Source organism: Euwallacea similis, chromosome 9 (assembly GCF_039881205.1).
Source record: "Euwallacea similis isolate ESF13 chromosome 9, ESF131.1, whole genome shotgun sequence".
NCBI classification, from domain to species: domain Eukaryota; kingdom Metazoa; phylum Arthropoda; class Insecta; order Coleoptera; family Curculionidae; genus Euwallacea; species Euwallacea similis.
Window position 1 is genome coordinate 943,819 of NC_089617.1, and position 27,692 is coordinate 971,510.

Genomic DNA, 27,692 nt, shown 5'->3' on the forward strand with positions numbered 1-27,692 from the left:
GGAGTAGGTTATTTAAGTTTTGTGATATGGTGGAAATAGCTTCATGAAATCCCCATATTGTTTTCGTTACTCATCACATACTTAATTTTGAATATTTGCACAAGAAGTTATTTGAATAATTTGGGTGAATAATGCGATAAAGTACTAGTGTGAATACAGATGCAGCAATACCAGATATTGTGATGAAGTGAAGACTTGCAGAGCAGATAGGTGAAAACACGTAGAAGTCATGGTATAATAATATTGAAAGTAACATGTCACGATATGTCGACTCAAGAGAAATCATCGATAGAACCAAAGAAGCAGACTGAAATCTTATTTGCAATTAATGACTTCCGTGGGTTTTTGTGGGGAGTTACAAAAATGGTTTCCGTTGTGGGTGAGTGTGTGACTCTTTTTCGATAGTTAGAGAAGGTATCTGGGAATCAGAAATTTATCACAGCCAAACTTCCAAAAATAATAATTCGTAGACCTGTTTGCATCGTGAATCTACTCCCTGGAACACGAATATTTTTCCCATTTATCCAAGTCTGTGTCTACACCGAAGAGTGGCGTTGATTGTTCTTCGAACTGCGCCTCTGGGGAGAAAGGCTTTGCGGAAATACCTGATTTTCAAATAAAACTATAAAGGAGAAATTACGAAATTTTTCTCCGTTTTGTTATCGTGATGATGTTTATGTTTTCTTATCATTACTTGCTTGCAACAACTTCAGTGCCTCATAATAACCTAATTTGCCGGTATGTGCATTGAGAACTAATAAGGTAATGAAGTTAAAAAATTGCGCTTGAGTCGGTATAAAAAATATAGCAAATTTGCACTAAAATTATAGGTACTTGCCTGATGGATTGATCCATTTGAGTGTCACCCAATGATCGTTAATTCGTAATGTTAATCTTATTCCAATTATTGCTATCGACAAATTGAAAGAGACACATCGATTCGGCGGGAAGATGTTGCTTGCTAATAATCATCAGTATAAAGAGAACCGACAGGTCAATTATTTAATGACTTCCAATCAACCTCCGTACAGGGCTAAAGGACAAAAGGGGGAGAAGTGTGGAGAATATCAAGTAGACAAAGATATTATAATGTTTAGAGGATTATGTGTGCTAAATTCAACTTTCAAAGAGGACTTTTAACGGGGAGGTGCACTGATGAGTGCAATTAGAAAGAGTTAGCGGGCAGTTAAATGGATATTAAGTCATATGTACCTTGAAATTGATGCTTTTTTGGGATTTAGGAGTTAATTGGATAATATAGGAGCTGATACTGCCACTTTTTAGTACTTATACTTTTAACCTTTAAGAACTAATAAATTGAATCAGTAACTAGCAGACGCTCTGTAAGAGGGATTATAAAAATAATAATATTTTTGTAACTACCCAATTATTTTTTAAGATGGAGTGATTAAGTACCATTGCAACTATACGAAAAAGCCTCTAAAATTTTTATAATCATATCGATTTATTGGCTAATTTTACAACAATATGCATGAATGCAATTGTAAATGAAGAAATGGTTTTTTTTATCCTCATTGCATAAGTTGGTCTAAAATTATATATAATTTTCCAAGCACTATTTATATTCTCAGGATAATTTCATTAATCAAATGCTACGTATTTGCGATACATTTTTAAAATTCCCGATTTGTGGAGAACTGACAGGTATTCAATCGCGATAAAATCTGCTGGTAGATAATTTACAGCAAAATATTTCTCGAAGATTAATTATTATTTGATAATGAAATATCTGATTTTAAGTATAAAACTACAAGTACTTAAGTAAAAAAAGCAAAAAATGCAAAATGCAGTTTGTCATGATCGCTTCGTTACAGAAAGTCTCATCACTTTCCGATTCTGCGTCACTGTAACCTTGTTATCTTCTTCCCCCCAACTTAAAAGGGAATCCCCATAATGCAGATCATCATACCTCGCTCATTTCTAATGTGTAGGATGCTAATCCATTAATATAAAAAATCCTTCAGAAGATCTTACGTCAACGCTAACACCTTGCCTGATAGACAAAACTGGATCTGCAATAATTTTCGAAATCTATAAACTAGCCTTGAATTTGAACAATCTATCGTAGGAATCCTGTTGTAAATTCAATCTGAAATTGTGAAATCTTCGATTTAAGAACCGAGCAGTCTAAAAGTTGTTGAAATTATTATTTTTGAGATTTTAAAATTATTGAGAAAATTAATGAAATATTCTTACTTAACGCAGGTACAATTCACGAAATATCCCGTCAGGTTGATGCAAATTATTCACACATTTTGAGGAGCGAAGAATTCTCAATAATTTATTTCAAAATTTGGCTACTTTGAGTAATTTCAGGCAAACTTCCGCGAAAGGATTCAGTGAATTCCTTTGAAATTTCGAAGTAAAAAGTCACACAGTTCCCTTTGCGACACCAATACGAATATACGCAAATTTATGAATATTTTCATTGCGTAAACTGTGGTATCCCCAACCACAGTAACCCCTTCGTCTTTTGTTTTTTATCGACCTGATCGCGCCGTATAAAAATATTATCAAACAAATAGTTTAAAATAAATATTTTTTTCGTCAACACATCATTAAAACCCGTGATAGTGCCCTGGTCCTCACCATCATGGTCCCTCGAGGTGGATCGAACACTGCGTTTGTGCAAATCATTAAAGCAAATCGATCTTATAAGTCGTCAGTGGCGTGATGCGCTTGGAAATCGAATGGCTTGCGATATGATCTACTTGGTAAGTCTTTGTCCTTTTGCCCTGTCACTACTGTCAGATCACGATTAGGTCGATGACTCATTGGGGAACAGCAATATCAAATAAAATACCATAATATTTTCGAAAATCATGCAATTTCATATTTTGATCGTGCGGCATACGTTTCTGCTAATCTCGGCCAATAACTTTTGGAACAGAAGGTCCAAGTTTAAAGGTCAGAGTCAGAGTTGCGGTTATTGCGTTATTGCCACGTTGTGCATTTTGTTTGATCTGATTAATTCGGGTTTATAATAAAAAATGAAAAACAACAAAGTGTGCTTATAATTTTAATATATACATATGTATATGTATATCTCCTCAATTCCTCACCCTTAAACCAATATGTGTTCAGTGCTGTTCCTTATCCGATAAAAAGTCCAAGTTGAGTCTCCTTTCTGGTTTCCATTTGAGTTGCCGTTTTTAGAAAAAACCTTCTCTAAAAGGCCTCTTTATCTCTCATTCTACTTAAATTATTAAAGAATGTAAAGTTGAAAATGTCAGGTTTCTTGAGGATTTTTCTCTTAGAATATCATTATATAATCATAAGCGCAGTCAAACTCCAGACTCCAAGTACTCTCACAGACTAATATTTCAAGTCGTTTCACCCCTTTCGTACAACATTACTTTATAGCTTTCAAAGGACCGATTCAAGCACACAAAGGAGATCAAAGAAAACCCACTACGTCTCTCTTCCGTCTTTTTCGCATTTATTTAACATTCAAAATCTTATACCGTAAACAGCAACGTACTAAACGAATTTGCGGCTAAATGAAATACACCACTTTTCCCCTCAATTTGCACTGCCACATCCAACGTTGAACTCAAACTAAAATCATTCCCACTACAATATATTCAATTATATCATATTTTATCTTCTTACGTATTGGCTATTACAATAGCAATTTTCCCATCGGGCCTAACAAATGATATACTCTCAAGACCAACTCCTGTAACCGTTGAAACAATTCTCTTCGATTCAGGCACCACAAACTTGGAAAAGTGCCCAATACCATAGAACATTGGCTGCTTGTAAAACTCATCTATAGTACCATTCACTATAACAGCAGAATCTACTTCATTGCCAATCCAATTGGGACCTCCAGACATGTTTAGTGCCATGTTCCAGTCCACCCAACCAACATGATTGTAGGTGAGATCCTGAATTAAGAGATTTTCTAGATATGAACCTAAATGTTATTGAAAATATCACCTTAATTATGTCGGTTACATACATCTGTCCTCTAGTCCAACTTCCAAGTTTGACTGAAGATTCTAGGCCCACAATATTCATGAAGCCTGAAAGAGAACTGGGTTATAATTGGTACTCTCGTTTGAATATACCTCCTCACCATTGCACGCCTCACTTGATAATAGAAATAGTTCTTTCTTCGAGGAAGAACCATTGAATGAGCTTGGAAGTAAATCATATATCAAGGAAAATGGAATAAAGAAGTTCCAGTACCAATGAAGGGCTATTCCATCTGCATAGTCAACTACTTCTGGATCAGAAAGGACTAGCTGGAAATGTATTTATGCTAAATTGAGATGAATTTGGACTACCAACTTACATATGTTAAAACTGGTAAAAACGGCAGTTGATCGTCATGGAGTATTATCTTCAAATCTTTAAATGAAGAGTTCCGAATTGTAGGTCCAAAAGCTTCTTTAATCCAGGTTTTCTATTAGAATAAGGAAGTGAAGAGGACGATTTCATTTCCAAAACTTTAATTTACCATGTGATTTGGGGTAAACCCATTACTCTGGATTTTAATCCCCAAAATGCCATTGGCAGGCTCATTTTGGGTTGTTACTCCCCAGAAAGTAATATTGTTCCGATTATAGGCCTCAAAAAACTTTATGTAGTATTGAGCAAAGAGGTTGTAGTATTTTTCTTGGAGGGAAGTAGTTTTTCCATATCTGGTGAATTAAAAAGATTCTTGAAGTCATAATGAATCTTAGTACTCTTACGTGGGGTTTGTCTTCATCCAAAGCGGGGCTGACCATCCAGAAGCAAATAGCTTTACGTTCTCTTTTCCTCGAAGCTCTAATGCTCTTTGGATTAATGGAATCTTTAAATTTGACATATAAGAGAGTGAACTAAATTTCTAGAAATACTCACCTTGTAATTGATATCTTCAGGCTGCAAAGCAAAAGAATCCAAAGTTTCATCCTCTTCATCACAATACGTGTATCCTCTAGTAGAAAAGTCAGTTCCTCCTACCGGGACCCTTCCAATACTATATTGCACTCCATCTTCACCAAAATAGCTCTGAATGAAATTCTCCTGAGCTTCCTCACTGAGCCCCCCAACAGTAATTCCAGTAGCATCAGTAAAAGCTCCTCCAAATCCTATGATGGTTTGCCTTGTATCTGTGATGTTAGTAATGGTGACTGAAGCTGTAGTATTGAGATTGTCGTCTAAGTCACTAAAGTTTCCCGTAAGAGCGGAAAATCCTAATTCTATTTTACTGGTGACGTAGAGTTGATACTGCCCAGACTTCAGAGTTTGAATTGGAGGGATTGTGTCACAGTAAGTGGAGTTACACACACAGACTGCTCCATATTCCGTTATTCTTTGAACACAGGGAAAGAATTCTTGTGCTGCAGCACATACAAAAATTATTATTATACAGGGTAAATAAGAAATTCGAATCATGATTATCGATTAATAAACTTCACATCTACAAGTCAATTTACGCCGATACAGGGGATAATACGTAGTATGTATTAACCAGTCAAGTTCAGCCCACTTATGACTTCGCAGTGAGATATAAAAAATTAAATACGTCATACAGTGGCGCAACTCATGATATTTTCCAGTATCGAACAATTATTGTGACTTATTGATAAAACCATCGATAGGTGTACAAATTTTTGGTGTTTAGAGGTCTAGAAGGGCTTTTGTTACCTTCAATTAATTTTTCTAAATTAATTTAAAAAATTAAAATCTCTTCGATGCGAACATGAGCCGCTTTCTTTCAACTTACGATCGCGGACCAAAACACGTTATGATTTAAATAAAATTCAAGTAATTTAAAAATTATGTTAATATCAAAAATTACGTTATACTTAAATCATAACATGTTCTAATCCGAAATCATATGCCGGTAGAAACCGGCTAGGATCAATACGTTTTGCTAGCCGATAGGTACTTCGCAATTCGTAGGGGCTACCAATGTAATAGATAGGTAGAATTTTATCCGTTCAAGATAAGACTACTTATGTAAAATACCACTTTAGTTGGATCAATACGAAGCAGCCGAATAAATAATTGGGTATTTTCTGATTTCATCTCGTTGAAAAAATTTTTATAAATATTTAGAAAATTGAGGTTGTTTGTCTTTTGCATCTACGTGTACTGAAATTGGAAGATTGCAACGATGAGTAATTCGAGTAAGAAAAAAGGTCTCCACTGCATGACCTATTGTCCCTGGCCGGGATTTGAATGATCACGATGTTCAGTATCACATTGTACATTAAATCCATTATAAATAATGTAATAAATGAATAAAAAATGGCATGTACCTTTTCGAAAATGAAGTGAAGGCGTGGCAGGGGTATATTCATACTCAGAAAACCGCAAGACTGGAACTTGTCGCAGCATAAACCTGCTTATATTCAGATTAAATAATTTTTCAACGTGATGGGAAAAACAAATTGGAGCTGAGTATCGACAGCTACTGCATCGAAAATTGCATATTTACATTAAGATCAGCTTTCTGGGTAGTGATATTTCAGTTAAGAGAAGCAGCAGGATCGAAATGATGATAATATATTGTTCGAACGAGAGGCAATAATAGCATTTTCCCTCCCTAACAAAACAATTTGATAATGTTATCGAACAACAAAAAATTATTTGCGACGAGTAAAACATTACTAAACTTTTTTCACGACCGTACATAATAGATACACGTGTGTGGTAATTAAATTATTAAAACGGTTCTATCACGGTAATTAAATTACTAATCAATTTCCTCGCCCAAATAACTCGCACACGCTGTGGTTCAACGTTGCATGGTTTCATTATAGGCATCCAAGTATACATGTAGGCTACTTGCATGTTTCTAATAATACTCCCATGAATGGCGGGTTGCATTCATGCGTCACTGTCAAACTTTCCTCTTTAGAAATAAAGTTAACGTTAAGCGATATTCTCTCTCTAGGGATGAGAATAATATTTTCGGTTAGAGAAAAGCAATTGGCGCTCATAAATTTGTGATTTAGATTTATTTGCATTTTTATTTAGGATTTATCATTTCTTTCAGCAAAGTAAAAAAGGATCCTTGGATGTTAGTTCTATAATTAATCGTGTTGATAATTATATGTATCATTTGGCCTACATTGTTTTTGAAGAGATTTTGCTTTTTATCCAAAACTGTTGCATTGAGAAAATCCAACTGGTGGTTATTGTGGAAGCGATGTTGAGTGAGAGCAATTTGTTCCTGTTTATAGCTATTAAACCCGCGGCAATCACTTCTGTGTTGATTTACGAATACCATTTATTACACTTCCCGCAATGAATCTTATATTAATTATGTATAATAATTGAGAACGACTCATAACAGGGGTAGGAGTTTCTAATCTAGCGAATGCCAAGCCCATTAATTTTGAGCTGTAGAATGCACATTTACAATTATTTATATCGAAATAGTTCTAATCTACATTGAGGTTTGAACCGCAGGAGGAATTGGCAGCAGAGTGCTCTACAGGGGCTAATAACTTTATATTCAATCTTGTAAGAAACAGACTATGAAGCAAACCCATTACTCTCAATGTGTTTTGTGGGAAAATTCTTCCCACGTTCACGTTTTCCTCAAGTCTTAACATTATGTTTTTAATATTACAAAGTACAAGTTTCCCTTTAAAAGAAGTAACTTGATAAATAACGAGACCCTCCGTACACAACATTCAAAACTAACATTTAACTTCAATATGTTTAAGTTTTTAAATTTTATGGCAATTTTCAATTTTTCAACACGTGTCGCATGACTTGAGTTTGACTATAAGGGGTGTTTCAGGTTTTAATACACAAACTTTAAGCGTGTATTTTACGTTCGAAAATAGCCCTAGTTTATTAGATAAACTATATTCCAGAAACGATTCGTTTAGGAAATACAGGGTGTTGAAGCTTAGTTAAAATAACATCAAAACTCTATTTTTTGCAGATTCCTTTGAGGTATTTCAATGAAATTTTAAGGGTGCCCATAGCTATGGAAGGTGCATATTTTACAACACGAAATGGTTTTTTAGTCTTACCAATGGCACGCGTAGCGGCACGCCAATGGCTATTTTTAAAGAAAAAATGGTACGCCATTGTGTTTTAGAAAAATAAAATTTACTTTTTGATTCTCCATTCAATTCTGAAGAAAAAACTCAAAAGAGTTTTTTCATGTGACGCCCTATTTTCTAGTAAAATATGACTGTAACTTTTTATGTGAATTCTTTTATTTGTGCTCATCTTATAAAATTCAAAAATACTATTAAAAATTAAAATTAAATTAAATTATTTCATTTTGATAGGACGCATATCGTTTCTGGAATATAGTTTATCTAGCAAATTAAGATTATTTTCGAACCTAGAATACATGAATACATTAAAACCTGAAACACCCTGTAGATTAAAAAAATCCCACATACAACAGGTATCAGATCCAACAAATGTAGTATTATTATTCTCTTGAATACAATACTGTTAGTAATAATAGGGTTGCATGTAAACTGATAAAGAAACGTATGACGTGTATGTATAGTGAGTAAATAAATCAGATTTTGAAACCGAACAACAGGGAAATAAACCTAATTTCATACTTTTTGTGATTTTTAAAATAATTGGAAATTCCTATAGCATTCATGTAATGTGGATTGCCATCTTCCGGGCCATTAAAGGGAGGAGATTGTAACAGTATGCTGAATTGTAAAAATGTTACCCCCGCGAGTGAAAAAGCAACTTTATGCCACAGCAAAATTTTCTTAACGATTACTTTCGCATTAAATTCGTACGAAAGGTGGAAAGGAATTCGTTTTACGCATTACCGTCACGAAGGAATTGACTTCACCGATCCCCTTACGCACACTTTAAGAAAATTGCTTTCAGCCTACCAAACTTTTAAATTCGAACACTTTCAGCTTGTCTTGCAAGTATGGGGCCCTTTAACTCAACAATCTCGTATATTTCAGACAGTTGTTGATATGACAAAATAGGCTTTCTAATTTGTGAAATGTATCCACGCGTGCTAAAAGACAAATTATGCACACTAGCAAAATGGTATATTCTGTAAAAGATCCTAGACAAGGATAAATAGGAATGACAAAGGGATGGCACATTTGCTCCATCCAGTTTACTTTAGATTTTCCCTTAAATTTTGTAGAAAATCAGGAATACGCGTAGCAGATTTGTCTTCTCTGTTGTGATTTTTCATCTGAAGATAAAGACAAAGTTTTGGCTGGATTAAACTTGTGATGACGAAAAATGGCAATGTAGGACAAAGTTGCCTGCAGCTAAAAATTTATAATTGGGATCTTCCTAGGCTTTGAGGTATTGTATAACATAACGTAAAAAAAAAATGGTATAGTTTCCTAAGGCTTTTTGGCTCGGCTTTCAATACTATATTGAAAATTATGTATATCCAGTCTTATGTAGCTTTGATAACAGCGAAAGCATATAGGAAAAATAAACATTGACATGCACGGATACACCAAAATTGCTGATTCCTTAATATACAATATTTTGAAGCCCGCTCTGGAACTAATATTGAAAGATGATGCCTCATACCTCTACAAAAACTTAAATATGAGAGACATAAAAAAAGAAACATTTTGGATATTATAAAACTATCTAAAAATCAAGCTTAAAAGTCACAATGAAAAAATCGCTTTTGGTCTAGTTTTATAGTTTTCAGAATAAGCTGTTTTGTTGTAGAGTTATCCAGTATTATTTTTAGTTTTGTGCATTATTATTTGATACAGTTGCTAGTTATTGATATAATACAAATATTGTTCAATAGTGATTTTACTAGCTGTAGGGAATTGTTATTTGACAAGAGTCAGTATACATAGCCAGATGTGAGTGATATTACTAGGGCCCACCGTCCACATACATAATATATATATTATGTTAGCATCATAATCGTCGGAACAATTTTAAGTAATATTCAGCCCAAGTTCCTAGTATTCATCTTTCAATGAACTTAGATAAACATAGCTAAAGAATATTATTTTTGAGTATATGAAGATTGATAAAATTTCACGTGAATAGTATACTCATTAATTCCATCCATTTTTAGGAATTTTATATTTTTGGACCCTCACAGGTCTATGACTTTCTGGGTAAATGGAATCTGGAAGACATTTTTTTATAGCAAATAAGATTATTACCTAATGGACTGTTTACTAAATATGTTATAAATCATAGAGATAAAAAAGACAGTTATAGAGTAGATTTTGCTGACGAAAAATTGGGGTAACCTATTTGTAAGCGGCATTGCTGGCTTTATTTCAGCCCTTGAAGCTCAAAATACAATTTATTAATTTTCAACACAACTATTGCTAAATTGTGTTTGTTTCTGAGACGTACCACAATCACTCTTGGGGCTAGCGCTAGATTGCCATTTGCACCGATGAATTCCTTTGATTGATGCAAAACTTGATCATTATTTTCTTTCATCTCCAGACATTTGGAAACCTTCGTATTAATTGGCCTACTGTTTCGTTCTTTGTGTGTATATGACACTAATAGCATTAACGGAATCAAGTTTTCTGATAGGCCTTTTGGCCATTTAGCAAGTTTTTATGATCTCATGTTAAATGCATTAGTAGCAGTCGTGAAAGAGGGAACTGATGATAATTTTCTTCGGGGTACTTAGGTACTTAACAAAACCGTTTAAATATGGTCGATGCTACACCCAAGTTTTTAGTACTTTCAACATCGTGAGTTTTATCGACAATAGAAGGAAGAAGGACGGAAATCAAAATTCTAGCATTCTTTTGGGCGTTTTTGGTCACGTTCTTTTTCGTGTATGTAATCTTTTATCCCTAGTTAGCATAAACAATCCTTAGAATTCTGTAGCTCTAGAAACATATTTCCAGTGAGGCTTTTGATAGAGAATATACGACATTGAATAACTCTTAAATTCACTGAATGATTCCTCAATTTTCTACGTCTATGTTCCAAAACACGGTTGAATGACTTACACTGTATCTTCTCAATTTGCACAAAAGTCTAAACAAAATTTTGTGACTAAAATTAATTTAATCATCTGGAGAAATGAAACCAAAAATTTTAAAACGTCGACTATCGCACACCAATATTTAATGTCTTTAAATCAAATATTCGTTCTAATTTGCACAAAAGCCAAATACATCGTTGCTTACACGTTACTCATGGATTATACTATACATACATAAATCATTAGGTGTTGGGAACAAATATTGCTTAATAGAACATAAATATTCGCAATTCTCGATTAGCTTTTCTAGGGATTTATGGCATTAATCTCCTATAGCGTGGGTATTTTTCGGGATTCAGATGTATAGTTCTTTATTTATTAGTTTTTACAACGCCAGAAAAGGTCCTAAAAGGGTGGCAAATATTTTAAGAGAGTATTTTCAAATATTTATAGGCTGAGTGAAGCTGTTAAGACTTCCGAAAGTTTCTGAGAAGTTATATCAAACGGAATTGTTACCCATTTGCGCCCTCCAGCCCAGCTCTTTTGCATTGTCCACAGATGAAGCTTTCCTAAGAGGTTTTGCACGTATCCGAGCAAACCACCCTGCTGGTTTCAAAAAATTCATAAGCTGACCTCAATAATTTTGAGGAGGACTTTTCTGTTTCTACGAACAAAATTGTGTCCATAAACTTAAACTATTATTTTGGTTTCCTCGTGGATTATTATTGTTAAGTCTGGTTGCTGAAGTTTTTCAATGAGTTTAAAAGAGTTATAGTTACTCCGCAACTCTACTTTGGTCACAATGAAAAATTGGACATTGACTGGAACAAAGTTAATTTGGTGAAAAGTACCTGGGAACAGGACTAATTTCTGTTATGCCACGTATTTCAGAGTGGGCTTACATTTTACACAATTTTTCTGTTGATCGAATGAATATGTTGTGACTTTTTAACGATGTTCACAATTCCTGAACAATAGTAATTAGGAAAATTTTACCTACTGCATTATTATCATCGGTCTGAGAAGCAAAAACATAATTACACGAAAACCTCCAACAATAATAATAATTACTGTTTGTAGTGAATACATTTTCAGCATGTACTTTTTGGGAAATAGATAGATTTCGAACTAAAATAACAAGTTTACTGGCATTAAAAAATAAAAAAGCATGTTTGGAGGAAATTTTCCAGTTCGGTATTATTATGTGAATGAACGTTTGTTTAACGAAAAGTGTTATAAATTGTGGGTGAAAAATATTAGAACAGACAGTACCAAATATGTCATTAGGCTCAATAAATCAGCTTTTATGTATGTATTAATTTTATCAGTACCTTAAATTTAGGGATAATCAATAGAATCTCGATTTGACCCACAAAAGTGACAATCAGGTAAAAAAAAGTTAGAAATCAGCTAAAAGACATAATTTAAGAATTACATGTCTAAAAAATCACCAAACGCATTTGACCCAAGCGAAAAAGACAGCACCAATAACGACTATCGTAAACGTAAAAAGGCAGGAACGGGAGGCAGGAATAGACGTGAAAAATTACGATAAACGTTTTGTAATTGAATTTGAGCCAGATTAACTGGATTACTAGATAATATCTTTACATTTCCTTCTTTACATAAAACAGAAAAGAAGATAAATAGTGATCTATGATCGTAATAACTCCATTAATAAAGTAGTGTGTTCACAGAGAGCAGTAACTCTAGTGCTTTTATTTTAGACACATGTATAATCTTTAGTTCATAAGAATTCTGGTCGTCACGCGATCGTTATCTCTACTGGGTCATAGCGTAGGTTTCATGATATATACAATACACTCCCTGTTTATGGCATCTAGAACTGCAGTTACAAACAATCAATAATACACGTATGTTCTTAAATTATCGTGACAACTAAAACAATAACTAAGTGTCTTCTCCTAATACTTCTTGATGCTGAACACAACAGAGCAACCATACATAATTCTCAATTACTAATTTTCAAGTACTCCCACCACATACTACACAGTACAACTAATTTGGGCGACCCAGAAGAGCACTGTGTAACAGAATTAGAACAGGGAATTAAATGTCTCATGTCTCATTGCCCTCTTGCCCAATAGCGACATAGGCTCAACAAATTAACTCGAGTTTAAGGGCAAATCGGCCTTCAGATTAACATTGCGAATGTAAATTACAACACTATTCCCCCATGTTTGAAGGAAAGGCATTCACTAAGTGGATTTTAAAATCAAAGAAGGATGCCAGGGTAAGGGATCCGAAATATTTGCTTTGAGGATTCGAATAGCTGACGCAGATTAATTCAGAAAATTTATGCACATATTATAATTTACAGAGCATTAACATACCAGAACTTCCGACTATCAGGTAGTGGGAGTATGCGAATTTTGAAAAAGAAAACCTGTTTTACAAATTGAAGACCTGCATCCAACCTTGAAGTAAACTTAGCAAAAAAATCTAGGTCATTGATTTCCGTAGACGTTGAAGAAAAAAGTGAAAATCTTCAATTAAATTAAACACATTAAGCATTCATAATCTTCTCTTTAATTATTGGTATTCCAAATCTTGACGCATGCTCTAGTAAGCTTCTGTTCTCTATTAATCTAAATTAAAACTTTTGGTTCATATAATTAAGAAATATGAATCATTTGCTAATAAACTTGCAGTGGCGTAGTAATCGTTTATCTCTTTCTCGCTTCCATCTGCGGCCCTTCTTGTGGTGACTTAAAAATGTTCAAAGAATATGTCAACATATCATGATAATCACACTAGAAAAATCATGAGAGCTCTACAAAATCGAATTAAAATGCTTGGCGTAACCACCATTTTTTTTGGTAAAGCTATGGTGAGTGTCAAGGAAAGCAATAAAACTGAAGCCGTTTCACCCAATTTAGGAACAAAGTTACTCCCAGTTCTGAAGAAAAATTATCTCATTGCTAAGGGGGATCTGAACAAAATACATAGCAAAAGATACGGATGATTAAAGTAATAGAGATGCTTACCTCAGGCGATGTCTACTTTAATGTATTTCCAGATCAGAAAGAGAAGTTGCCTTAAAATTCCAATCAAGATTATTCCAGTGTGAAGAAGAATAACAAACTAAGATTATTCCTGGAAAAAAACTTGCTATCGGTTTTATTGAGTGTGTTGAAAGTCCTAAAATTGGATCGGACCTGATAAGATAAGTAAAGAACGAGGTTAAGTTAAGATGTAATACCCTATTATGCCATGGGTGTATAATTTTATTATATTCGTTATATTCATGTAGGGTTTTTCTAAAGTTGTCTAGGGTTTATTGATATTAACGGATGCACTTTGGATTTTGCTTGCGGATAATAGTGCTGGTGAGCCACTCGAAAGAAAGAGGACCTCCTGGATTCGGGGCGCTCTTAAGTACTAAACTAAGGGTAATTAAAACAGTGTCGTACCTTGGCTAGAAAGCAATTACCGACTTATGACACCACCTGAGTCGTTACCGTGGTACTGATAACACTTTGTCGGTACATTTCCATAGATGCCGACAAAGTGCGGCCGCGCTTCTCATCCGCGCCGACAAAGGGCGGCTATCCTTTTCCACAAGTACCGACAAAGGGTAGTTAGACGTTAATCATAAAATAGCAGAATCGCATGAAGATAACGATTGCGAAACCCTTTTCATTGACGAAAATACTTCTAACCAGGTTGCGACATACATAGGCGTCCTATAGGGGCAACATCAGCCCCCTCACAACTCTTTCATCTTAAATTAACAGACCTAACTTATTTACAACTCAAAGACTTCCGATTGTGCCTCGACTTTATCGTAAAAATGGAGAAGTCTTTACATATGTATAAAAGGGTTAGATCTATTCGACCTAAGAATCCCACATTCATGTTATCATTGTGGCTCGGCAGTCCTTTATTGCCAATTATCGAACTTTCAAATATGGCGTGAGAACTAGGACACAATAGCTGACTGGAACTCTATCAAACTGACCGTTAAGAAAAATGAGAAATTGCACCGACAATTCAACTACGTATATCGATATTTGAGAAACACATGCATTGTGAATGTGATAAACCAAACCAGATATACCTTAATTTAACTAAAACTATAGTTAATGAATGCTGCTGATTAACTAAAGTTCATGTGACATCCGAGGACCTCAGAAAGCGCTCTGGGCGCTCCAGTCTGTCGGACTTCAGGGTAAGTCTCTTCGGGTCTTTTAATCTATCAGCCTCAATTTGCATAAAACAACGACGTTTACTACAGACTGTTAAAAAATTTGATAGTTTTGACAGTGTTAATTACCCTGCAAGTAAAATCATCCTTTATAAGTCTTTAAAAGAAAAAATACATCACTGACATGAAACCACCGCGAACATCAATATCTTCAATCCAACGAATTAAATCTCCATCATCTCTCACGGTAAAATTGTCCTCCTCGAACGATAATTAATTTCGCGGAGGATGATAAAGCCGCTTTAAAAAAATAATAAACGTTGTCTAATTCTTTTAAATCTAAAATAAAACTACTCTCTCGCAATTTTGTGCTGCAACTAGCTAACGCAAGCTGCAAGCTGCGTTAACCGCAATTTTATTCTCCGCATTGGTATCAAAGCGCATAAGGCTACCCATAGAATTTTATCATCTTCAGTCTATTCTTGAGCTTCTGCCGGTGACGCTTTTTCCTCTCCTCCACTTTCCCACCGGATGCGGTCTCTTGTCTTCTCTCATCACATATTCAGAATTCACACAGAAATCTCACAAATTAACTCACCTTCTTCTTCCTTATTCTCTTTTCCATTTTTTGACAATGCCTTGTTCTGGACCAGAACAACTATAGCACATCCTACGCAGATCAAGATAATCGCAAGGGGGTTTATGGTAACAGGTTTAAATTTCGGTGTACATGCCATCATTTTTGACTTTAATAAATTTGCATTGACATTTTATTAATCTGTCAATTAATAGCAAATATATATCATACCATTTATTTTTGAAGCATCGAGGTAGTCCTCACTGAAAGAGCAATTTTCGCTCAGTTGTCCAAAAGTGACGTTGCAAGAGCTTAAAATGCAAATGCAATCCCGCACTTTAATTCCGTATATGGCTTCCGAGGGAATTCATTCTTAATGTGTTTCAGTCCCCCGAGAGGCAAGAAACGTTTATACGATGGTTTAGCGTAATTAGAGAACTATTTCTTATACATTAATTCTAAATAGGTAAAGTAAATAAAATTTGCTTAAAAAATTAACATTAAAGCAAGAAACCGTAATGAGTATTGAAGAATTTTCATGAAATTTCCAGGATTAAGAAGTTTATTGGGAATTTTCCTACAGTCACTTTCAGTTTCCATTCGATAATTTTATGACTTTTATGTTCATCGGGTGGTATCTACAAATCTCCATATTATCCAATTGTTCCATCAAACTCAGTCAAAAGAAAATTGAATTTGTAGTTGTTGGCTTTTAAGTGATTGATACCGGGGACGAATGTCCGAATGTGAGTGATTTTGCGTCCCAAAAAAATATTAATTAATACCGACTTTGTAAGTATGTGCGTCTAATTTCACTTTCAATTTAACTAGTTTAAATCACGGAAATGCTGCATCCATAAATTTTTATGAGACGAAAGAACCGAGGGTTTCGCGTTTTCGCTGCTTTTGCTAAAATCGCGGTTTCAAAAACTCGTTTATTATTTAAGACTTGACATAAAGCGCAAAATTGTGAAACGCTTTTGAATTTAAATAATTTTATTTATTTACATTTCATTAACATGCAATAAAATAACAAGCAACAAATTATTAGTCCTACATGCCTTTGTAATGGTTATTTTTGTAGGGTGCGTTCATAATTTACCTTAATTGGAACAAACAGCGTTTATGCATGCATGACTGGAATGTAAATGGTCCAACCTTTCTAAATGTGGGTTTTGAAATAATGCAATCGAAATTGTTATCTTTATATAATTAAATAAATATAACAGATATGTAAACTGTTATAGTTTTATGTGTTGAGGAATGAAAAAGGAAATTAGACCCGCGGGCGAAGTTTGAGACCCGGTGCGAAACGGAGGGCCTTTATTCCGCTCAGGGCGTAACCATTCTTTCGACCCGTGGTACGTACAACGTTCTATACACAAATAATTTCTTTTCAATTTACATACAAGTAGAATAATTAATATTACACGCGTATAAACTTCGATGACGTAACTTAGACTATTGTACTTTACCTTTCAACGTCAATTCAATTCAGTTCTCTCAAATTAGGAAAGTTCCTCAACGACTAAATCAATATTATATTGGAATGCACATAACGCTACTTTCCGACAGTTTAGAAACTGTAATTATTATTAGTTCCAAATCTCATTATAATAATGTGTCGTGAAAGGGGCCTTAATTTACCTCCCTCGCAATGATTCCAACCTTCAAAAAGTTAATTAGGGCTTTATTTTGATTTTCGAGATTTTATACAGACTTTCTTTCTTCGCTTTCTGTCTTATAATAGAGGTGCGAAAATCTCTGCTAACAGATAGATTTTTATCCATAAATCATCATTATGGCCTTAGGGATTTTACGAGTAACCCAAATCCAACGACGTCAAGTGACTGCGAAGCAACCCAAATCAAAAGTAGCCCGACAATTTATTAATTTAATTAACGAGCTGAAAGCCGTTCGTAGGTCAGCATGGACACCTTATAAATTTCTTCCTTCAGCATTACGGTTAACTTTATCCAATCTTCTGTATGTCGCATCCAATTTTTACTTTGCTTCTATGGTATCACCCTTCATCCCTATTATAATATAATTCATTTCACATGCGGAAAAAATGTTTTACTTGTTTTGTTGCAGTTGGAACTCAAACTCAACTGCTCCTGATGTTGAAAAACCTCTATTCAGTCCTCACAATGAACTTCACAACGAATTCAATTACCCAAAGCGAAAATATTCAAGAATTCCTATCCAACATCGATGAACCCGGCACAGATCGTGACGAAAATTTGGCCAGGATTGAAATTGCCACTTTGACCCTAATATTTATCACTACGGTGATAGGAAACGCCACTGTCCTTGTGGCTCTATGGACCAGAAAAAGGTAAGTGAGAGATCATTACTCACAATTGTATTTACTAAACGTGTCAAAAAAATAATGAAGGGAGTTATGAAAACTTTTCAATTGCAAGAGTTTTGAGGGAAAAAATAGGTTTTCGGGACAGTTTAGGCCTATGAATCTCATTCGAAAGTTTTGTTATTGATCGTTCGAGAGAGCACGTTGGCTATAAAACTTCATTACATGAAGAAAATGTCGTTTGTATGAGAGGTTCCTTTCTTCTCATTTTAAGTTGTTAAAAATGCTTTTCTGTTAAAAATGAACTTTATTGGAACTGAAATTGAGTCACTTTCAGTCCTGCAGATTCCTAAGTTGTAATTTAAACTTATTGATAAAATATTTTATGTTAACGACAAGGACTTTTTTGATATCAGATTTGGCATGGAAATAAGAGCAAATTAGAAGAAAGATTGTAATGCCTCTACCTTCAGTAGATTTTTACAATTCTAATACGTTAACGTGAAGCTTAAACCTCTGACAAAATGAGCAGATAGGAACACGACTTTTATATTAATTTCCCTTTCTAAAACTGATATTTTCAACAAAAACAAGATAATTTGTCTCAAATTATTATCCTCATAGAAATATAGGGCACTGCTGATGCCACCAAAGATTAGGCTTCGATGTCTCCGTAGGTTTTATATAAGACAATCCTCTTTATTTACACGCCCGCAGATTTTTAATTAAATGAATGCCTCCAGCGCTGTAATATGAAGTTTTCGCTGCTCTAAAATTCTTATCGCGAGTAGAGTGTGAAAACTGACTGAATATCTTTGAAAAGAGAGATAGTTTTGCGTTTATTTAGAGACGTTTCTTTCTTACGTGCTCGAAGATTTTTTTAAAACGTAATCGCCTTTATTTATACGCCAGCAGGTTTTCAATTAACACTTAACAGCAATACAAGCAAGGTAATAGTCCTTTAACAAGGTAACCAAAATGAATTGAATTTAAGAAAAGACCTCTATGTTAGTGGTCAACTCCACATCATAGTAGATAGGGCACTCGATTGGAAACTCAGAATTTCGCAGAGAATAACTCAGACAGGGAGATGTACAGGGAATATATACAGGGTGTTCCCAGTCATTATAAGATCGTTCAGACAAACCTCACTAGTACTTCAATCATCGATTTTACCGTGAATTGTGGGAAATCGATTGATGGGAGACCACATTTTTCCACGGGGGGGAATACGAGCAGGTACCGAGTAGAACCCGTTATCAGATGGAAGGAATCAGAATTTCCTTCTTCCCACTCCTCACGCCAGACCTGCCATGCATGAAAGTTCTCTCAAGCAGCTCCTCACCCAGTTTCCTTAGGGAGGTGCCTTGATTTTAAATTTAAAAAAATTATTAAAAAAATTAAATTCAATGCTTTGCAAGTGTCACATTGCTGTTCTCTACTTTGCATCCTGATTTCTCGTTCTAATTTCTCTGCTCGATTTTCCAGCTGCATAATATGTTTACTTATGCATTAATATGTGTATAATGTATATTGACAACTCAAATTAGATAATTATTGTAAATATGAAACAAAAAAATATCTAGGCATGTATTGAAAACCCTAATTAGTATCTCCACTTAAAACGCACTTGTAATTGACATAAAATAAGATAAGCGACTGCCAGGGGCCTGTAAATTGTAAGGCTTGATCAAGACTGAGTTTACGCTTCTACATCCTTAACGTCTAATAATGATCGTGAGTATTTGTAAAAAGCCTGAAATTCATCAGGAATTCAATTTTCAAAATCACCGTATAAAACAACTCAAATGTAAGAAGCATGCCAGAGACAGCTCTTTTAATATGAAATTTGGCAGTTTTAACTGCAGCTCTCCTTGATGAGGCGAGTAAGCAGGAATTTAGGTCCACTTAATTCCAGTTGAACTAACTAACTTGTCCCCGGGAGACTCGCCAGCCAAGATTTCAAGTGAGAATTGGTTGGATTGGTAAAGCTTCGACCATTTATACTTACCTCGACGTGTGATGAATATTTGTAATGCTTACAAACTCGCTGGATTGTGTTAATTTGTTCCTAGTTCTAAATGACTTAATATGAAAACAAATAAACATAAATAACACAGGAAGTCTATCCTCCATCTCTATCCTTACTTAATGACGAACCAGATTTTCTCCACTACAAAAAACGGAATTTCCGGGAAAAGACGTGGATGGGGTAGTGGTCCCGTCAATAGGTGAATTGACCAAGTTTCACGTCGAAAACATCTTAAACGTTTTTTGGCCATAAACTTGGCCAAACTCATTCCCGCAAAAAGTCTCCATGTTTCTCTTATGTTTGCAAGTAACAGTTGGGAACTACAGTGAAGAGGATTGAGATGTTCCATTCTAGTTATTAACTTACTAAAATAAGCAATACTTGAAAACAGAAATGTGGAATATTTTTTGTCCCATACGAAAACGATGATTGATCTAATCTTCCACTTCCCTATGATAACTCGAAGCATTCACCACATGTAACGCATGTTTTTGTTCCTCGTCGACTATAGTGTCATTTATTCCATTTACTCGAAAGAAAATAAGTGTTATTGTTTCGTGATGAGTAAAAGTAGTAATAGATAAAGAGAGCCTTCATAGCAGAAGCAAAAAAGTAGCAGATAATTCAACTCGACAGAATAGAGAAAGGCTCTATGAATATGTTAAGATTTTACATTAATCAAATGAATAACATTGGAGGAAAAAATCAAAGCACCTGTAAAATATTTTAATATGAATGAAAAAGAAACCGACTCAGGTTTCCGACAGACAGAAAACTAGTGAGAGACGGGGTGATATAGAAAAGTTATACAGAACTTTACACCTGCTAATGACATTATGGACACTCATAACATTGTGAAACCCAGAAATTTATATCACGCAGCCCACCTGCTATCATGAATACTAATGAAGGATCAGAACATTCCGGTAAACGACGAGCGTGACCTGGTTTAGAAAATGAAAACAAGAAACTACGTGAGGAATGGTCGTGAGGAATGGCCGAATCATTATCACAATGATATTTCACAATAATTATCGTACAATTAAATGGATATAAATTGTGATCCTGCAGGGAGCCAACTATTGAGAGAATCGAGAGAACCCCAGAAAAAACCCGAGTCTGTAAAGTAATAACACAGTTTTATTGAAATTAATTATTGAGCGCTTCAGGAATGAGACAGGATAAACAGCGTTCTCAGTAAAAAAGCTGGAGATATTCTTATATTATCTCAGGAGAAACTAGGCTAAAAATATACAATTTTAATAGATCTAGGAAGATATCACAAGACTTAAGTAAATCAAATTAAATCTAAAGCTAAAAAAAAAGAAAAAGAAGACTCAAAAACTTTTTTAATACAAAGGTGAAAATAAAGTCATACGCACAACTGCAAAAACTAAAGAGCATAAACTAAAACAACAAGAAGAAAATACGAATGGCAAAGCACGTAACGAAGCGAGTGTAGGCAACGACAACAACCACAAAGAAGCTTGAAACTCTAGGTAGGACGGAAAGTATTTCTGTTCCAGTCCAAACCAATTGATTACTAAAAAACGAAATTTTCAAATACGACATTGTAGGAAGTTTTAAAAACATATAATATCTAAAAAACAGAGATATAGTAGATTTGCGGACGGCTAATACATTGTGAATTAATTCGATTGAATCCAAAAATCGGAGATGATATAAATCTACCTAATGTTGGAAACAAAATTAAAATTATAGCAAAAAAGGAAAATTGGATAATCCAAGCGTTCCCAAATGTTACTTTCAAAGTTTTTTTACAGATACATTGAAAAAATTTGAACATTCACACAAATAATGAAACTTTTGCAGTATAAAAAGACATTAAATCTTGAATAGCTCAATAAATTAAAACTTTGCAGGTAAACTTTTTTAAAGTCCTCAATCGACACATAATATTTTTTATTTTAATGGCGTTTTTGGTTAGAGATTTTTATTCCAAGCGATTTCATAATTTTTGCACACTGTTTTAGGCTGATTCGTGAATAAGGCGGACCAGTGATTATTGTATTTATTTATTCAAAGATTTATAATACTACAGTACTGTTAAGTGAGTGTTGAGATAAAACAGAAGAAAACTAAAGTATCGTCTTCACAGTTAGCTTTTTTGCGTCTTCGCCCTGATACCAATTACTCAGTTCTTCTCGTATTTTCAGCTGCCTACTGCTTGTCGACTTCTTAACTTAATTAGCGAATATACTTCTCGTCAAAGTTAAAACTTTTTAAATTGAGTTTGGTTCACGAATGCAGTTTTTTATATATGGGAAATGATGGTATTTCTAGTCCAAAAAGTAACATTTTTAGTTCTTGTTAAGGCGTGTGTTAACACAGTCCACTTTACAGAATAACATTGTGGTATTGTAATACAATGAGAAATGTGTGTATTTATTACAGGGCATAAACGTTGTTTCTCAACAGTGACTCAAAACAATCCCAAAAGTAAATCCAGATTGCTCAATAAATTACTTGAAACATATTTCAATGTCCTGGGAAGACTACGTTTACACAGACAACTAAAGTAACATTGCAATGCTGGGTATTAAAATTATGAAATGGGTACATTTTCCCATCGTTCCTTCTCATTTCTATCGTTTTGCATTCCAGATTTTTCAGTGTAAATACGTGCCTTACACAGTTCGGTACACATGCTGAAGAATTTTACGATATCTCCGAGAATAAGGCAACTAAAGGCGAAGGTGTAAATCTTATCAACGCGCCCATTTATCTTCAGTTTCATTCAGAATCATGAGACAAATCATTCTAGATTATTCACTCCTTTGTTTAAAACATGTTCCACTATCCCACGACTGTGTTTACCCAGTTCGTGTTACCTTCGAAAACATTTACGGCGATATGATGTATGTGCTCATGTCACGTTAGGAGGAAGTGAAGGGTGCAAGTGAGGTCAAATATTTATATTTTACTCACCTTCCGCCCTATTTTGCTAAGGATACATTTACACTGTGTGCATTATGTCTCGGATAATTCTACAATTTTGTGGCTGGTATGAAAAGGTCACAATAGTGTAAATATGGGCTCTATACGTCGTTAAATATGTATTGACCTAATCGTTAGAAAAGGGTATGTTTCTATTCAGAACTCCCATTATGTATGGACGTTCCCAACACAATTCTTTAATAAATCCGAACTGTCGAGCTAGATTTTGGCTCTTAGAAAGATTAGTTTCATGTCCCTGATTTGTGCTTTATTTTTACTGTTATACTCGGTTTACACGGGTCTCAGGGAAACAAATCATAACCAATATTAGTTATATTATAAAATACGACTTGAGAGAGAATGAGGATATAGAGAATTGTTATTAAGCGCCCCAATCTGAGCAGTAATTTGGAATCCTTATAATATCGTCTTGTCACAACCTTCTAAGGGCTCGAGGGCATACTCAGTCCGAACTAAATTGAAAGTGAACTGTGTTGTTGGAGAATTCATAATTGATTTCAGTTATGGCTTAAGGCAGTCCGAGAACTATCATCCTACAGAGAAATCTTACTATTGTATGTTTTGTAATTGTGGTAAAGGGTTACTGTCCAGATTTGACAATGGTTAAATTAAGAGAACACATAGAGAGCTTTTAAGTCTTTTGGCCCCAAGATTCAGGACATTCAACGACATTAGGCCTGTCAAATTTGGTCGTTAAGGGGCAAAATACAGGTCATAGCCAAGAAGAAGTTTAAGACAACAGCCAACCCACAACAGCCAACATATGACTTTTATTAATAAATGTCCTTATCTCCCTCTTTGGCAAACAACGAAATTAAAGTCACGTTTCTGCTGGTAATTTACTGCTCTCTACGAAACCTAATAAAATATTTTGTTGCCTGATGAGGGACAAGAGTTGGAAATGTTTTGGTGTTTCGACTCTTCCAACTGGTTATTACAAGAAAATAAATCGGATAATAGGGAACAAGGTCTTTATTCCGAGCCATAAAAGTGTAATTTTGTGTGTAATATAAATGGGATAGAGCTATTAGTTAATCTTAACATTTCCATTATTAAAAGCGCAGAAATTGCCAAAATCAAGAAAGAGCTCTCTAGATATTGCTTTTCAGTGTTGCAATTATTCAAAGGTTTTTGTCGAATGGGGTAGTTTGACCTTTAGAGTTGACTGGCTAATTCGGTCAACTACTTCCTAAGAAATCAACATATCGAGCATATAGTTTAGACAATGATTTGGGACATATAGAAGTTAAGATCAGACAGAAGATCTTTCAGTTCTAAAGAGCAGGTATTGCAATTTAGAAGTGACCGGATATTTCAGTTCAGTACCTCCATTAACCAACTCATGATTAAGATAATATATGATTATTTACGTGGGCTTACATTAGTACTAGAGGTTCACTCTATTTTAATCATTTCCAAGGCAGCATATAATAAACATGCCAGAAATGAATCTCTTTGTATTAGACCTTTTCAAATTTATGTGATCTTAAATTTGGTTCAACCCTCGAGTGCAATTATTGAATTTTAGAGTTTTTCGCTTATATCTTTCCAAAAAAGCAACGTATAGAACTCATAATGTAAGCAACGATTGAGCGCAAACAGGGACTTGTTTCAGCAATAAAGGAGCATTGTATTTGAATCCTTTTCACGCTCCTTTGTCGCGCCCTTAAATTGTAATGAGGTCTGTGGATGGATAATGAACTGCCACGGTTTATATCCGTGGCTCATAGATCTTCTACAATTTTCTCGATTTATCAGCATACTGACGAACACGGTGAACGATATTTTTCGGCGTTGTTGGATCGATTGATGTATCGGTGTCCTTTCGAAAAATCAAAATGATTGGTGAACATCTGGCGTACTCTGTTTCGAACAACCATTGACCGCTTTCAGGCCCTTGACACGTATTAAACCAGTCACCTTTCACCCAGCGGATCACATTCTACAAGAAACTGTGAAATCCCGACACGTTGCGTAGCCGATTGAAGAATCTAAATGCACCCATTCTCGATATGGTGTTGTTACAAAGCCCATTAAGGAATAATCCCATCTTTTCTGGTCGTTGTTATGAGATCTTATATTCCTGATAAGAGTTGCACTTTCAGACGTTCCAAGCGATGTTTCGAAAAATTTCCGGTAAGTAATATCACATAGCGATTCGTGCTGGCATTCTGGCGATCCTCAAGTGACAAGCTCAGGGTTGGTAATGCATTTATTGAAGCACTCTTTCTCTGTCAGGTTTCGGCACACATATTTGCCACGAACCGGTAAATTCGTTACCGGGAGTATCTGTTACATTCCAGATATTTCGACACGAACTTGTCTTCACGAATATAGAAGTTCGAGGATCGGACATACGTTACAGGCCAGTAAATTTAGACTGTTCTTTCTGTATCAACGCTGTTAGCGCAGTTTGATTAGTCAGTTGATTTAATTCAGATAATTAGTTTGTTTATTTTCATATGAAAATTTTAGTAATTTTCCTACCAGCCCGGAAACTAACAATTTCCGAGTTAGAAAACTAACTTGAATGAATAGTTCCCGATCGCAGGTCTTTGAAACTTGGAGGAGCCTGGTTATTCGTATCTAACACTTTCCATAAAAACAATATATCGAGCTCACAATTTGCACAGGAATTGAGCGCATACAGGGCCTTCAGTTAGCCAGAAAATACCTTTTTATATTATCCTTTTCCATTATTTTTTTTTATTTGGGATAGTCCTCAAGCGCATTTTTTTCACTTTTGAAGATTATCGGTTATTCTTGTCCGGTACACCCAGAAAAAACCTCTGAAAAAAATCTAAATCGATCTCTCCGTTTAGGCGATCCTTGAGCGCAAATAATGGTTTAGATAGGTATAAGGACAGAAAAGAGCCCTCTAGATAACTTCTTTTCAAGGTTCAATGTAATTCAGTTCTTGAGTGTAGTTCCCAATTTTAAAGGTGAGTGGATATCCTGGTACAGCTATTTTAGAAAAATCAACACACCGAACTTATAGAGGTTTACATAGGTAGAAAGATAATCTCTAAGAAATTTTTTTTCAAAGTTATAATTTTCCAAATTTGATTTAGCTCTCAAGCGCAGTTTTTGAACTTTGGAGATGATTAGATATATCGGTCTAGTACTTGTAGAAAATACAACATATTAAGCTCATAACTTATGTAGTTGATTAGTACAGTTGCACCCTTAGATGAACCAGAAATTGTATCGTTACATACACGCATCATTTTTCAAATATGGTTCACTACTCAAAGAGTTATTCTTTACCGGCGTGACTCCATTGGAAGTAAACGAAAGATTTTGTCAGACGAGTTTTGATATTATAAATTTGTAATAATCAATTTTCAGTGCAAAATTAATTTAAAGAATTCTTTATGGAGTCAAAAAGAAGATTTAGATACTTCCTTGTATATACCGATCTCAGTGTTTAACTAAAATTTACATATATATTTGCAAGAACAAGACAAAAATTTAAATAATTTTTATAGAAGGGCTCGATACCCTACTGTTCATATTTTTACCTCTCATGGCCTTATCCAATTGATTAAAGGATTCTTAAGCAACTTCGGTAGGTAACAAATGTTAAATGTACGTGACTGTTCTTAGTTAATTATCGCCCCTCAATGGCCAATTAAGCCAAGGCGTCTCTGCTATGTACAGCCGACACAAAACAACTCAAATTTATATTGGGTCATTAGACCTATTATAGATCCCTTTTCAGCAGGATAAAATGAAATGATTAATCTTTAAATGGAGGTATAATGGATTTCATTCCTTAAAAAGAGTTCTCAGATGCTTAAGGGTAACAAGTTGATCTTATCTAAACTCCGTTCTTTTCTTTGTTCGAGAATTAAAATTTGCTTCAGTTCTCGTGTGCCGTTTTTGAATTTGGGAGGTCATAAAGCACGTCTTCAAATTATTATTTCTTCAATTTAAAATCTTTAACAAACAGGGATTGCTTCAACATTGCAAAAATATAAATGATCTCCAAGCGCTTTTCACAAATCATTACAACTATATTAATTAAAGGACAATTTTAATTAATGAAATTTTGTGTAACTAATTATGAAGTTATTCTGGGTAGCACCGCACGATTACCAGTTATTCTAGGTTTTATTGCAGAATATCATCATTATCCGGACATTACTGAAAAGACAGTTAACCACATCAGTGATAAGCTCACCCTCCTAGCTTATGTAAATTAAGTAGATTCATGTTGTTCCATTTCCTGTATCTCATGCATACACCAAGCTATAAAGCTAACGATTCAACAGCTTTAGTAACTTATGAAAATAAATTCATGAGCTGTTTTGTTAGGATATGTACTTGGGATAATTTAGCGGCGTTTAGTGTGTTAACTTAAGGTGATAAGGGAATAAGCAGTGTGTTGCGTTTAATAGTCCACCTTTACTTGCCGAAGATATGAAAAAATCTTTTAAAACCAGCTCTCTGTTTCAGGAACTGATAATAAAAAATCATGAGTCGCTCTTTAAATGAAGTTTGGTTTGCCTTGAGATTTCTCTTATTTCCTGATATAAGTACATTTCTTTCAGTAAGTCTCGATGGGAAAATTCTACATTTCAAAATTCCTTTATCGTCAGTAAAACGCCCGAGAGCTTCTTGTAAGGGCGAACCGTTAATTAAAAACGTGACGAAAGGCATATTACTTTATCCTACTACTGCAGGAAAAGCTGAGTAGCGTCTATA

General features: G+C 34.7%; 2 protein-coding genes across 5 annotated transcripts in view; one reads left to right on the forward strand and one right to left on the reverse strand.

Annotated features, from left to right (window-relative positions):
* The window catches only part of LOC136410979 (oxytocin receptor-like), a 128,007-nt gene that overhangs the window by 65,518 nt on the left and 34,797 nt on the right, over positions 1-27,692 (forward strand). For 2 of the 4 annotated variants that reach the window (XM_066393372.1, XM_066393374.1), the window contains exon 2: positions 17,758-18,001. In XM_066393372.1, coding sequence (XP_066249469.1) covers positions 17,784-18,001 — 218 coding nt within the window. In that variant the 5' untranslated portion in view covers positions 17,758-17,783. Of the gene's footprint in view, positions 1-12,140; positions 12,227-17,495; positions 17,587-17,757; positions 18,002-27,692 lie in introns of those variants that run through there. The other 2 variants (XM_066393371.1, XM_066393373.1) reach the window with 2 other exon arrangements.
* Positions 3,438-5,472, reverse strand: LOC136410740 (lysosomal acid glucosylceramidase-like). The gene is made up of 8 exons (XM_066393042.1): positions 4,873-5,472; positions 4,722-4,822; positions 4,487-4,670; positions 4,322-4,432; positions 4,103-4,271; positions 3,964-4,049; positions 3,634-3,911; positions 3,438-3,579 (listed from the first exon to the last, which is right to left on the reverse strand). The coding sequence occupies exons 1-8, from the start codon at positions 5,407-5,409 to the stop codon at positions 3,480-3,482; spliced, it is 1,566 nt and encodes a 521-aa protein (XP_066249139.1). The 5' UTR covers positions 5,410-5,472; the 3' UTR covers positions 3,438-3,479.

Excerpts from the sequence above, each read along its gene's own strand:
- LOC136410740 (XM_066393042.1), bottom strand. The coding sequence starts at position 5,409 with ATGATTCGAATTTCTTATTTACCCTGTATAATAATAATTTTTGTATGT. Across the intron at positions 4,433-4,486 it reads GGTTTACCCCAAATCACATG|AAAACCTGGATTAAAGAAGC; the intron begins GTAAATTAAAGT and ends TTATTCTAATAG. Across the intron at positions 3,912-3,963 it reads ATGTAACCGACATAATTAAG|GATCTCACCTACAATCATGT; the intron begins GTGATATTTTCA and ends CTCTTAATTCAG.